The sequence below is a fragment of the Carcharodon carcharias genome, chromosome 38 (genome assembly GCF_017639515.1).
Source record: "Carcharodon carcharias isolate sCarCar2 chromosome 38, sCarCar2.pri, whole genome shotgun sequence".
Taxonomy (NCBI): Eukaryota; Metazoa; Chordata; class Chondrichthyes; order Lamniformes; family Lamnidae; genus Carcharodon; species Carcharodon carcharias.
This window is the reverse complement of record NC_054504.1, coordinates 1,148,946-1,163,028: the sequence shown is the minus strand read 5'-3', so window position 1 is coordinate 1,163,028 and position 14,083 is coordinate 1,148,946. Positions and strand designations below refer to the sequence as shown.

General features: G+C 54.3%; 1 protein-coding gene across 1 annotated transcript in view; it reads left to right on the top strand.

The window, feature by feature from the left end:
* The window catches only part of elob (elongin B), an 80,894-nt gene that overhangs the window by 62,602 nt on the left and 4,209 nt on the right, over positions 1-14,083 (top strand). The window contains exon 3 of the mRNA XM_041180043.1: positions 969-1,077. Coding sequence (XP_041035977.1) covers positions 969-1,077 — 109 coding nt within the window. The remainder of the gene's footprint in view (positions 1-968; positions 1,078-14,083) is intronic.

The window sequence follows — 14,083 nt, the reverse complement described above, 5'->3', positions numbered from 1 at the left end:
CCCCCTCTGGCTCTCGCTTGCTCTCTCTCTCTGCCCCCCTCTGGCTCTCGCTCGCTCTCTCTCGCTTGCTCTCTCTCTCTCTCTCTCTCTCTGCCCCCCTTTGGCTCTCTCTCTGTCTCTCTCTCTGCCCCCCTCTTGCTCTGTCTCTCTCTCTCTCTCTCTCTCTCTCTCTCTCTCTCTCTCTCTCTGACCCCTCTGGCTCTCTCTCTCTCTCTTTCTCTCTGCCCCCCTCTGGCTCTCGCTCTCTCTCTCTCTCTGCCCCCCTCTGGCTCTCACTCGCTCGCTCTCTCTCTCTCTCTCTCTCTCTGCCCCCCTCTGGTTCTCTCTCTCTCTCTCTCTGCCCCCCTCTGGCTCTCGCTTGCTCTCTCTCTCTCTCTGCCCCCCTCTGGCTCTCACTCGCTCTCTCTCTCTCTCTCTCTCTCTCTCTCTGACCCCCTTTGGCTCTCGCTCTCTCTCTCTCTCTGCCCGCCTCTGGCTCTCTCTCGCTCTCTCTGTCTGCCTCCCTCTGGTTCTCTCTCTCTCGCTCTGCCCCCTCTCTGGTTCTCTCTCCCTTTGCCCCCTCTCGTTCTCTTTCCCTCTCCCTCTGCCCCCCTCTGGCTCTCTCTCTCCCTCTGCCCCCCTCTGGCTCTCTCTCTCCCTCTGCCCCCCTCTGGCTCTCTCTCTCCCTCTGCCCCCCTCTGGCTCTCTCTCTCCCTCTGCCCCCCTCTGGCTCTCTCTCTCCCTCTGCCCCCGTCTGGCTCTCTCTCTCCCTCTGCCCCCCTCTGGCTCTCTCTCTCCCTCTGCCCCCCTCTGGCTCTCTCTCTCCCTCTGCCCCCCTCTGGCTCTCTCTCCCTCTCCCTCTGCCCGCCTCTGGTTCTCTCTCCCTCTCCCTCTGCCCGCCTCTGGTTCTCTCTCCCTCTCCCTCTGCCCGCCTCTGGTTCTCTCTCTCTCTCTCTCGCTCTGACCCTCTCCCTACTCCTCTATTACAGGATGACCAGCTGCTGGAAGACGGTAAAACGTTGGGTGATTGTGGATTCACCAGTCAGACAGCGAGGCCGCAGGCTCCTGCCACAGTAGGATTAGCCTTTAAATCCGTGGGTGAGTATACCACCAGCCTGGTGTGTGACAACTCGTAGTGGCGTGGTTACTGCATTCCAAACCCCGACCAGGGTGTTCTTACCCATCGATCGCCTGCTAGCCTGGGTTTAAAACACACCTCCCTGGGCTGCCTTACCCCTTCCCCTTTTTGAATCACTTCTCCGTTTACAGTGCAGAAGGAGTCCATTCAGCCCCTTGAGTCCCTGCTGGCTCTCGGTACAACATTCCAGTCGGAACCCATTTCTCCCACCCGTGCCCCCGATCCCCCCCCCAAAACCAACCTGCTCTCTCTACCATATCCCCGCAAGTTTATTTCCCTCCAGCGAAACCATTCATCGTTCCGGCTGTCCCCCTGTTGGGTGTTGGAGAGAGGGCAGCAAGCTCCGCCGGCCGTTGTCACCCGCTGTGGGTAGAAACAAACTTCTCCCTCGCGTTCACTCGCTCTCTCTCGCCCTCCCCCGACCAAAATCTTAAACACCCCGCCCAAGTTGGTGAGCGGTGGGGGAGGAGGAGGGTGGGGTGGGGGTGGGGATAGTGGACGGAGGTGGGCGGGAGAGATGGGGTAGCCTCGGAGAACTCCGACATACCCTCTGCTTTCGTTCGAATCTCGCACGCCTTAACCTCCCCCCCCCCCGCCTCCCCCCAACGCTCTTCCCTATCTCTGTAACCTCCTCCAGCCCCTACACCCCTCCCTATCTCTCTAACCTCCTCCAGCCCCTACAACCCTCCCTATCTCTGTAACCTCCTCCAGCCCCTACACCCCTCCCTATCTCTGTAACCTCCTCCAGCCCCTACACCCCTCCCTATCTCTCTAACCTCCTCCAGCCCCTACAACCCTCCCTATCTCTGTAACCTCCTCCAGCCCCTACACCCCTCCCTAACTCTGTAACCTCCTCCAGCCCCTACTACCCTCCCTATCTCTGTAACCTCCTCCAGACCCTACAACCCTCCCTATCTCTGTAACCTCCACCAGCCCCTACAACCCTCCCTATCTCAGTAACATCCTCCAGTCCCCGACACCCCTCCCTGTCTCTGTAACCTCCTCCAGCCCCTACAACCCTCCCTATCCCTGTAACCTCCTCCAGTCCCCTACACCCCTCCCTATCTCTGGAACCTCCTCCAGCACCTACACCACCCCCTATCTCTGTAACCTCCTCCAGCCCCTACAACCCTCCCTATCTCTGTAACCTCCTCCAGCCCCTACAAACCACCCTATCTCTGTAACCTCCTCCAGACCCTACAACCCTCCCTATCTCTGTAACCTCCTCCAACCGCTACACCCCTCCCTATCTCTGTAACCTCCTCCAGCCCCTACACCCCTCCCTATCTCTGTAACCTCCTCCAGCCCCAACAGCCCTCCCTATCTCTGTAACCTCCTCCAGCCCCTACAACCTTCCCTATCTCTGTAACCTCCTCCAGACCCTACACCCCTCCCTATCTCTGTAACCTCCTCCAGACCCTACACCCCTCCCTATCTCTGTAACCTCCTCCAGCCCCTACAACCCTCCCTATCGCTGTAACCTCCTCCAGCCCCTACAACCCTCCCAATCTCTGTAACCTCCTCCAGAGCCTACACCCCTCCCTATCTCTGTAACCTCCTCCAGCCCCTACAACCCTCCCTATCTCTGTAACCTCCTCCAGCCCCTACAACCCTCCCTATCTCTGTAACCTCCTACCGTCCCCTACACCCCACCCTGTCTCTGTAACCTCCTCCAGCCCCTACAACCCTCCCTATCTCTGTAACCTCCTCCAGTCCCCTACACCCTTCCCTATCTCTGGAACCTCCTCCAGCACCTACACACCCCCTATATCTGTAACCTCCTCAAGCACCTACACCCCTCCCTATCTCTGTAACATCCTCCAGCCCCTACATCCCTCTCTATCTCTGTAACATCCTCCAGCCCCTACACCTCTCCCTATCTCTGTAATCTCCTCCAGCTCCTACACCCCTCCCTATCTCTGTAATCTCCTCCAGCCCCTACAACCCTCCCTATCTCTGTAACCTCCTCCAGCCCCTACAAACCACCCTATCTCTGTAACCTCCTCCAGCCCCTACTACCCTCCCTATCTCTGTAACCTCCTCCAGACCCTACAACCCTCCCTATCTCAGTAACCTCCTCCAGTCCCCGACACCCCTCCCTGTCTCTGTAACCTCCTCCAGCCCCTACAACCCTCCCTATCTCTGGAACCTCCTCCAGTCCCCTAGACCCCTCCCTATCTCTGGAACCTCCTCCAGCACCTACACCACCCCCTATCTCTGTAACCTCCTCCAGCCCCTACAACCCTCCCTATCTCTGTAACCTCCTCCAGCCCCTACAAACCACCCTATCTCTGTAACCTCCTCCAGACCCTACAACCCTCCCTATCTCTGTAACCTCCTCCAACCGCTACACCCCTCCCTATCTCTGTAACCTCCTCCAGCCCCTACACCCCTCCCTATCTCTGTAACCTCCTCCAGCCCCAACAGCCCTCCCTATCTCTGTAACCTCCTCCAGCCCCTACAGCCCTCCCTATCTCTGTAACCTCCTCCAGACCCTACACCCCTCCCTATCTCTGTAACCTCCTGCAGCCCATACAACCCTCCCTATCGCTGTAACCTCCTCCAGCCCCTACAACCCTCCCAACCTCTGTAACCTCCTCCAGAGCCTACACCCCTCCCTATCTCTGTAACCTCCTCCAGCCCCTACAACCCTCCCTATCTCTGTAACGTCCTCCAGCCCCTACAACCCTCCCTATCTCTGTAACCTCCTCCATCCCCTACAACCCTCCCTATCTCTGTAACGTCCTCCAGCCCCTACAACCCTCCCTATCTCTGTAACCTCCTCCATCCCCTACACCCCTCCCTATCTGTGTTACCTCCTCCAGCCCCTACACCCCTCCCTATCTCTGTAACCTCCTCCAGCCCCTACACCCCTCCCTATCTCTGTAACCTCCTCCATCCCCTACACCCCTCCCTATCTGTGTTACCTCCTCCAGCCCCTACACCCCTCCCTTTCCCTGTAACCTCCTCCAGAGGGTCTGGGGCCTGGCCCATTTCCCCTCCATCTCCCCCCCCCCGCCACCCCGCAACTCGGAGCGTGTTTGACTGTATTTGGAGATAGCGGAGGGAGGGAAGGAGGGACAGGCCGGTGTCGCAATTGATTCGCTGCTCCCTGTGTGTGTACGTGTGTGAGAGAGAGAGAGAGAGACAGAGACACTCACACACACACACACACACACACACAGGATGTTGTGGCCTAGTCAATGCCGCTCGCTCCTGCTGCTTCCTGCTCTCGCTGGGCCCCTCAAGGCGCCCTGCGCCCCCGCAGCAGCTTTCCGGTCCAGGTGGCCGAGGCAGCCTCCTTCTCCACCACCGCTATCTCACCCCCGCCCCCCCAACCACCCCCAACCACCCCCGAGGCAAGGCCTGGCCTGGCCTGACACCTGCTTCCCCGCCCGCCAGCTTCCCCCTCCCCTGGTTCCCCTCCCTCACGCTGCTGGGGTTGGGGGGGGTTCCAGCCAGCGAGCGAGATCCAGACCACAAGACAGAGGAGCGGAAGTGAGGACATTCGGCCCATCGAGTCTGCTCTGCCATTCAATCACGGCTGATTAGTTTCTCAATCCCATTCTCTCCCGCCTTCTCCCCGTAACCTTTGACCCCCCTTTACCAATCAAGAACCTATCGATCTCGCTCTTAAATACACTCAATGACCCGGCCTCCACCGCCTTCTGTGGCAATGAGTTCCATAGATTCACCACTCTCTCTGGCTAAAGAAGTTTCTCCTCATCTCTGTTCTAAAAGGTTAAGGGGTTAAGTAACAAGCCAACCTCTTGACAGCTCCACTCGCTTCCCCCAACCCCCACAACCCTCCCGATCCAGCCCCGACAACCCGCCTTATCTCTGAAACCTCCTCCAGTCCCTACAACCCTCCCTATCTCTGTAACCTCCTCCAGCCCCTACACCCCTCCCTATCTCTGTAACCACCTCCAGCCACTACACCCCTCCCTATCTCTGTAACCACCTCCAGCCCCGACAACCCTCCTTATCTTGAAAAACCCACCAGCCCCTACACCCCTCCCTATCTCTGAAACCTCCTCCGGTCCCTACACACCTCCCTCTCTCTGTGACCTCCTCCAGCCCCAACAGCCCTCCCTATCTCTGTAACCTCCTCCAGCTGCTACACCCCTCCCTATCTCTGTAACCTCCTCCAGCCCCCTACACCCTCCCTCTCTCTGTAACCTCCTCCAGCCCTGACAACCTTCCCTATCTCTGTAACCTCCTCCAGCCCCCTACAACCCTCTCTATCTCTGTAACCTCCTCCAGCCCCTACAACCCTCCCTATCTCTGTAACCACCTCCGTCCCCCTACAATCCTCCCTACCTCTGTAACCTCCTCCAGCCCCCTACAACCCTCCCTTTCTCTGTGACCTCCTCCAGCCCCTACAACCCTCCCTATCACTGTAACCTCCTCCGGCCCCTACAACCCTCCCTATCTCTGTAACCTCCTCCAGCCTCTACAACCCTCCCTATCTCTGTAACCACCTCCGTCCCCCTACAACCCTCCCTACCTCTGTAACCTACTCCCGCCCCCTACAACCCTCCCTTTCTCTGTGACCTCCTCCAGCCCCTACAACCCTCCCTATCACTGTAACCTCCTCCAGCCCCTACAACCCTCCCTATCTCTGTAACCTCCTCCAGCCTCTACAACCCTCCCTTTCTCTGTGACCTCCTCCAGCCCCTACAACCCTCCCTATCTCTGTAACCTCCTCCAGTCCCTACAACCCTCCCTATCCCTGTAACCTCCTCCAGACCCTACAACCCTCCCTAACTCTGTTACCTCCTCTAGCCCTGACAACTCTCCTTATCTATTAAACCCCCACCAGCCCCTACACCCCTCCCTCTCTCTGTAACCTCATCCAGCCCTGACAACCTTCCCTATCTCTGTAACCTCCTCCAGCCCCCTACAACCCTCCCTATCTCTGTAACCTCCTCCAGCCCCCTACAACCCTTCCTATCTCTGTAACCTCCTCCAGCCCCTACAACCCTCCCTACCTCTGTAACCTCCTCCAGCCCCCTACAACCCTCCCTTTCTCTGTGACCTCCTCCAACCCCTACAACCCTCCCTATCTCTGTAACCTCCTCCAGCCCCTACAACCTTCCCTATCTCTGTAACCTCCTCCAGCCTCTACAACCCTCCCTATCTCTGTGACCTCCTCCAGCCCCTACAACCCTCCCTATCCCTGTAACCTCCTCGAGCCACTACAACCCTATCTCTGTAACCGTCCTCCAGCCCCTACAACCCTCCCTATCTCTGTTACCTCCTCTAGCCCTGACAACTCTCCTTATCTATTAAACCCCCACCAGCCGCTACACCCCTCCCTCTCTCTGTAACCTCCTCCAGCCTCTACAACCTTCCCTATCCCTGTGACCTCCTCCAGCCCCTACAGCCCTCCCTCTCTCTGTAACCTCCTCCAGTCTCTACAACCCTCCCTATCTCTGTAACCTCCTCCACCACCAACAACACTCCCTATGTCTGTAACCTCCACTCACTACAATGTTCCCAATCTCTTTAAACTCCTTTACTCTCTCTCAGGGAGATATCTGTACCCTGTCAGTGTACAGATATCTCCCTGAGGGATAGAGAGGGGACTGAGAGACACCAGTCAGTGTACAGATATCTCCCTGAGACAGAGAGAGAGGGACTGAGAGACACCAGTCAGTGTACAGATATCTCCCAGAGAGAGAGAGGACTGAGAGACACCAGTCAGGGTACAGATATCTCCCTGAGAGAGAGGGGACTGAGAGACACCAGTCAGTGTACAGATATCTCCCTGAGAGAGAGAGGGACTGAGAGACTCCACTCAGTACAGATATCTCCTGAGAGAGAGATAGGGGACTGAGAGACACCAGTCAGTGTACAGATATCTCCCTGGGAAAGTTGGACTGAGGGTCACCAGTTAGTGTGCAGATATCTCCCTGAGGGAGAGGAACTGAGAGACACCAGTCACTGTACAGATATACTCCCTGAGAGGGAGAGAGGACTGAGAGACACCAGTCAGTGTACTTATATCACCCTGAGAGAGAGAGGGGCTGAGAGACACCAGTCAGTGTACAGATATCTCCCTGAGAGAGAGAAGGGACTGAGCGACACCAGTCAGTGTACAGATATCTCCCTGAGAGAGAGGGGACTGAGAGACACCAGTCAGTGTACAGATATCTCCCTGAGAGAGAGAGGGGACTGAGAGACACCAGTCAGTGTACAGATATCTCCCTGAGCGAGAGGGGGCACTGAGAGACACCAGTCAGTGTACAGATATCTCCCAGAGAGAGAGACAGGGGACTGAGAGACACCACTCAGTGTACAGATATCTCCCTGAGAGATAGGGGACTGAGAGACACCAGTCAGTGTACAGATATCTCCCTGAGAGAGAGGAGGGACTGAGAGACACCAGTCAGTGTACAGATACCTCCCTGAGAGAGAGAGGGGACTGAGAGACACCAGTCAGTGTACAGATATCTCCCTGACAGAGAGATAGGGGACTGAGAGACACCAGTCAGTGTACAGATATCTCCCTGAGAAAGATGGACTGAGGGACACCAGTTAGTGTGCAGATATCTCCCTCAGAGAGAGGGACTGTGACACACCAGTCAGTATTCAGATATCTCCCTGAGAGGGAGAGAGGACTGAGAGACACCAGCCAGTGTACAGATATCTCCCAGAGAGAGAGAGAGGGGACTGAGAGACCCCAGTCAGTGTACAGATATCTCCCTGAGAGAGAGAGAGGGACTGAGAGACACCAGTCAGTGTACAGATATCTCCCTGAGAGAGAGAGAGGGGACTGAGAGACACCAGTCAATGTACAGATATCTCCCTGAGAGAGGGACTGAGAGACACCAGTCAGTGTACAGATATCTCCCTGAGAGAGAGGGGACTGAGAGACACCAGTCAGTGTACAGATATCACCCTGAGAGAGAGGGGACTGAGACACCAGTCAGTGTACAGATATCTCCCTGAGAGAGAGAGGGGACTGAGAGACACCAGTCAGTGTACAGATATCTCCCTGAGAGAGAGAGGGACTGAGAGACACCAGTCAGTGTACAGATATCTCCCTGAGAGAGAAAGGGGACTGAGGGACACCAGTCAGTGTACAGATACCTCCCTGAGTGTGAGAGAGGGGACTGAGAGACACCAGTCAGTGTACAGATATCTCACTGAGAGAGAGAGAGGGACAGAGAGACACCAGTCAGTGTACAGACATCTCCCTGAGAGAGAGAGAGGGACTGAGAGACACCAGTCAGTGTACAGATATCTCCCTGAGAGAGAGAGGGGACTGAGAGACACCAGTCAGTGTACAGATATCTCCCTGAGAGAGAGAGAGGGACTGAGAGACACCAGTCAGTGTACAGATATCTCCCTGAGAGAGAGAGGGGACTGAGAGACACCAGTCAGTGTACAGATATCTCCCTGAGAGAGAGAGGGGTCTGAGAGACACCAGTCAGTGTACAGATATCTCCCTGAGAGAGAGGGGGGACTGAGGGACACCAGTCAGTGTACAGATATCTCCCTGAGAGAGAGAGGGACAGAGAGACACCAGTCAGTGTACAGACATCTCCCTGAGAGAGAGAGAGGGACTGAGAGACACCAGTCAGTGTACAGATATCTCCCTGAGAGAGAGAGGGACAGAGAGACACCAGTCAGTGTACAGATATCTCCCTGAGTGAGAGAGAGGGACTGAGAGACACCAGTCAGTGTACATATATCTCCCTGAGAGAGAGGGGACTGAGAGACACCAGTCAGTGTACAGATATCTCCCTGAGAGAGAGGGGGGACTGAGACACCAGTCAGTGTGCAGATATCTCCCTGAGAGAGAGGACTGAGAGACACCAGTCAGTGTACAGATATCTCCCTGAGAGAGAGGACTGAGAGACACCAGTCAGTGTACAGATATCTCCCAGAGAGAGAGAGAGGACTGAGAGCCCCCAGTCAGTTTACAGATATCTCCCTGAGAGAGAGAGGGGACTGAGAGACACCAGTCAGTGTGCAGATATCTCCCTGAGAGACAGATTGACTGAGAGACACCAGTCAGTGTACAGATATCTCAAACCTTTACTGTGAAGCTATTTCCTGTCTAAGTTATGCGTGAAAATGAACTGTCGATTCTTGAACTTGGGCTGGAGTGAGAACAGTGCCACTCTTCCCTCCCCACCCCCCCCCCCCCCCCACCACCTGCCCTGCGATGTCAGCAGGCGGAAGTGGTTTAAGATTCGGCTCACTTCCTGATCTCTGACATGCTCCCTGAGCACCCACATGCACGCAGACACTGAGCGGGGGAGAGTGAGCGGAATCAGGGCTCGACCGCAGAGAGTGTCAGCTCCCCGCCTCGTACTCTCACTCGCTCTATTCCCTGCCGCCTCCCCCCCCCCCTCAGCATCCACCCGAGCTCTCCCCACACACACAACTGCATGTGCAGAAACCCTCAAACCCTCACTCTCCATCATCCTCAACTCTGCCATTATACACCGAGTGCCTCTGTAACTTTCTTGCCTGTCTCACTTGCCCTGCCTCTCTCTCTCTCTCTCTCACTCTCTCTCTCTCTCTCACTCTGTCTGTCTCTAAAACCATGGCTTACAAGGGACATTAGAGATAGTATTCGATGCACGGAAGAGGCATACAAATTGGCCAGCAAAAAAAAACGACAGACCTGAGGATTGGGAGCAGTTTAGAATTCAGCAAAGGAGGACCAAGGGATTGATTAAGAAGGGGAAAATCGAGAACGAGAGTAAGCTTGCAGGAGACATAAAAACTGACTGTAAAAGTTTCTATCGGTATGTGAAGAGGAAAAGATTGGTGAAGACAAATGTAGGTCCCTTACAGTCAGAAACGTGAATTTGTAATGGGGAACAAAGAAATGGGCTGACCAACGAAATACTTACTTTGGTTCTGTCTTCGCAAAGGAAGACACTAATAACACACCAGAAATGTTGGGGAACGCAGGGTTTAGTGAGAGGGAGGAACTGAAAGAAATCAGTATTAGTAGGGAAATGGTGTTGGGGGAATTGATGGGATTGAAGGCTGATAAATCCCCGGGGCCTGATAATCTACAGCCCAGAGCACTTCAGGAAGTGGCCCTAGAAATAGTGGATGCATTGGTGTCCATCTTCCGAGATTCTATAGACTCTGGAGCAGTTCCTACAGATTGGCGGGTAGCTAATGTAACCCCACTATTTAAAAAGGGAGGCAGAGAGAAAACAGGGAATTATAGACCAGACAGCCTGACGTTGGTAGTGGGGAAGATTCTAGAGTCCATTATAAAAGATTTAATAGCTGAGCACTTGGAAAACAGTGACAGATTCGGACAGAGTCAGCATGGATTTACAATAGGGAAATCATGCTTGACAAATCTACTGGAATTTTTCGAGGATGTAACTAGTAGAGTTGATGAGGGGGAGCCAGTGGATGTGGTTTATATGGACTTTCAGAAGGCTTTCGACAAAGTCCCACATAGATTGGCGTGTAAAATTAAAGCGCATGGGATTGGGGGTAGTGTATTGAGATGGATAGAAAACTGGTTGGCAGACAGGAAACAAAGAGTAGGAATAAACCGGTATTTTTCCGAATGGCAGGCAGTGACTAGTGAGGTACCCCAGTTATTCACAATATATATTTATGATTTAGATGAGGGAACTAAATGTAATATCTCCATATTTGCAGATGACACAAAGTTGGGTGGGAGGGTGAGCTGTGAGGGGGATGGAGAGATGCTTCAGTGTGATTTGGACAAGCTGAGTGAGTAGGCAAATGCATGGCAGATGCAGTATAATGTAGATAAATGTGAGGTTATCCACTTTGGTAGCAAAAACAGGAAGGCAGATTATTATCTGAATGGCTATAAATTGAGAGAGGGGAATGTGCAACGAGACCTGGGTGTCCTTGTACACCAGTCGCAGAAGGTAAACATGCAGGTGCAGCAGGCAGTAAAGAAGGTAAATGGTATGTTGGCCTTCATAGCGAGAGGATTCGAATACAGGAGCAGGGATGTCTTGTTGCAATTGTACAGGGCCTTGGTGAGACCACACCTGGAATATTGTGGGCAGTTTTGGTCTCTTTATCTGAGGAAGGATGTTCTTGCTATAGAGGGAGAGCAGCAAAGGTTTACCAGACTGATTCCTGGGATGGTGGGACTGACATATGAGGAGAGATTGAGTCGGTTAGGATTATATTCACTGGAGTTCAGAAGGATGAGGGGGGATCTCATAGAAACCTGTAAAATTCTAACAGGACTAGACAGGGTAGATGCAGGAAGGATGTTCCCGGTGGTGGGTGGGGGAAGTCCAGAACCAGGGGTCACAGTCTGAGAATACGAGGTAGACCATTTAGGACTGAGTTGAGGAGAGATTTCTTCACCCAGAGAGTGGTGAGCCTGTGGATTTCGCTACCACCGAAAGCAGTTGAGGCCAAAACATTGTGTGTTTTCAAGAAGGTGTTAGATATAGCTCTTGGGGTGAAAGGGATCAAAGGATATAGGGAGAAAGCGGGAGCAGGGCTATTGAGTTGGATGATCAGCCATGATCATGATGAATGGGGGAGCAGGCTCGAGGGGCGGAATGGCCTACTCTATTTTCTATGTTTCTTTCTCGCTCTGTCTCCGTCTCTCCCCCACCTTGCCCAGCGCCCCTCCCCCACTCTCTCTCTCTCTCTCTCTCTCTCTCTCTCACACCCTGTTTCCATCCCACCTGCCCTCTCGCTCCCTGGGCCCTCCCATCCCTCTGGGACCGGGTATCACAGTGCGTTAGATACACTGTCCTTTCCCCCTCTGGGACAGGGTGTCACAGGGCGTTAGATACACTGTCCTTTCCCCCTCTGGGACAGGATGTCACAGTGCGTTAGATACACTGTCCTTTCCCCCTCTGGGACCGGGTGTCACAGTGCGTTAGATACACTGTCCTTTCCCCTCAGGGACCGGGTGTCACAGTGCGTTAGATACACTGTCCTTTCCCCACTCTGGGACCGGGTGTCACAGTGCGTTAGATACACTGTCCTTCCCCCCTCTGGGACCTGGTGTCACTGTGAGTTAGATACACTGTCCTTTCCCCCTCTGGGACCGCGTGTCACAGTGCGTTAGATACACTGTCCTTTCCCCCTCTGGGACAGGGTGTCACAGTGCGTTAGATACACTTTCTGTTCCCCCTCTGGGACAGGGTGTCACAGTGCGTTAGATACACTGTCTGTTCCCCCTCTGGGACAGGGTGTCACAGTGCGTTAGATACACTGTCCTTTCCCCCTCTGGGACCGGGTGTCACAGTGCGTTAGATACACTGTCCTTTCCCCACTCTGGGACCGGGTGTCACAGTGCGTTAGATACACTGTCCTTTCCCCCTCTGGGACCGGGTATCACAGTGCGTTAGATACACTGTCCTTTCCCCCTCTGGGACCGGGTGTCACAGTGCTTTAGATACACTGACCTTCCCCTGCTCTGCGTCCGTGTGAGTTTTAAATAGTCTGTAACCTCTTCCCCTCCCTGCTGTTTCTGTTGCTCGCACAGAGAGATATGCAAAACCTTTCGCTGAGGTTTGCCTCTGCCCCCTCACCTCTGTCAAACGTTGCTGCTTATTTTGCATAAGTTTTGACTATGCACAGACACATGGGAGTGGAAAATCACTGAAGCATGGGAACCCGCTGTGTTCCTGCAGCTGCTTGAACCGTTCCTGTCTCTGCTGGCCCTTGCAAAGGGCAGGTGGTAAACCCCACACTTCAGCTCGGCCATCCGGGTTAGGTTAACCCCACGCAAGGGATCCCCCACCCCACCTCTCGTCTTCCTCCTCCCCTTCCATTCCTAGTGCTGCCCCCTGGCCTCCAGGCTTTCGCGGTGAGGCCTACCTGTGTCGACCAGCTGTGAGCTGGAGGGGTACAGATTCAGGGGCCAACTATACCTGCTTAATCTTACCCCGAGCCACTCAGGGAGACATCAGAGACAGGCTGGTCAAAGCTCGGAGAGAGAGAGGTCAGTTTTGAGGAGCGTCTGAAAGGTGGATGTACAAGGAGGGAGAGAGATGGGGGGAGGGAGATGGGGGAGAGAGAGAGGGAGGGAGATGGGAGGAGAGAGAGAGAAAGATAGAGAGAGAGAAATTTGGGGAGAGTGAGAGAGAGAAATTTGGGGAGAGAGAGAGAAATTTGGGGAGGGAGAGAGAGAGAGAAAGATGGGGAGAGAGAGAGAGAGAAAGATGGGGAGAGAGAGAGAGAGAGAGAGAAAGATGGGGAGAGAGAGAGAGAAAGATGGGGAGAGAGAGAGAGAAAGATGGGGAGAGAGAGAGAGAAAGATGGGGAGAGAGAGAGAGAGAAAGATGGGGAGAGAGAGAGAGAGAAAGATGGGGAGAGAGAGAGAGAGAAAGATGGGGAGAGAGAGAGAGAAAGATGGGGAGAGAGAGAGAGAAAGATGGGGAGAGAGAGAGAGAAAGATGGGGAGAGAGAGAGAGAGAGAGAGAGAAAGATGCGGAGAGAGAGAGAGGAAGATGGGGGTAGAGAGAGAGAGGAAGATGGGGAGAGAGAGAGAGAGGAAGATGGGGAGAGAGAGAGGAAGATGGGGAGAGAGAGAGAGAGGAAGATGGGGAGAGAGAGAGAGAGGAAGATGGGGAGAGAGAGAGAGAGGAAGATGGGGAGAGAGAGAGAGAGGAAGATGGGGAGAGAGAGAGAGAGGAAGATGGGGAGAGAGAGAGAGAGAGAGAGGAAGATGGGGAGAGAGAGAGAGAGAGAGAGAGAGAGGAAGATGGGGAGAGAGAGAGAGAGGAAGATGGGGAGAGAGAGAGAGGAAGATGGAGGGAGAGAGAGAGGAAGATGGGGAGAGAGAGAGAAAGATGGGGGGAGAGGGAGAGAGAGAGAGAGAAAGATGGGGGGAGAGAGAGAGAGAGAGAGAGAAAGATGGGGGGGAGAGGGAGAGAGAGAGAGAAAGATGGGGAGAGAGAGAGAGAGAGGAAGATGGGAAGAGAGAGAGAGAGAAAGATGGGGAGAGAGAGAGAGAGAGAGAAAGAT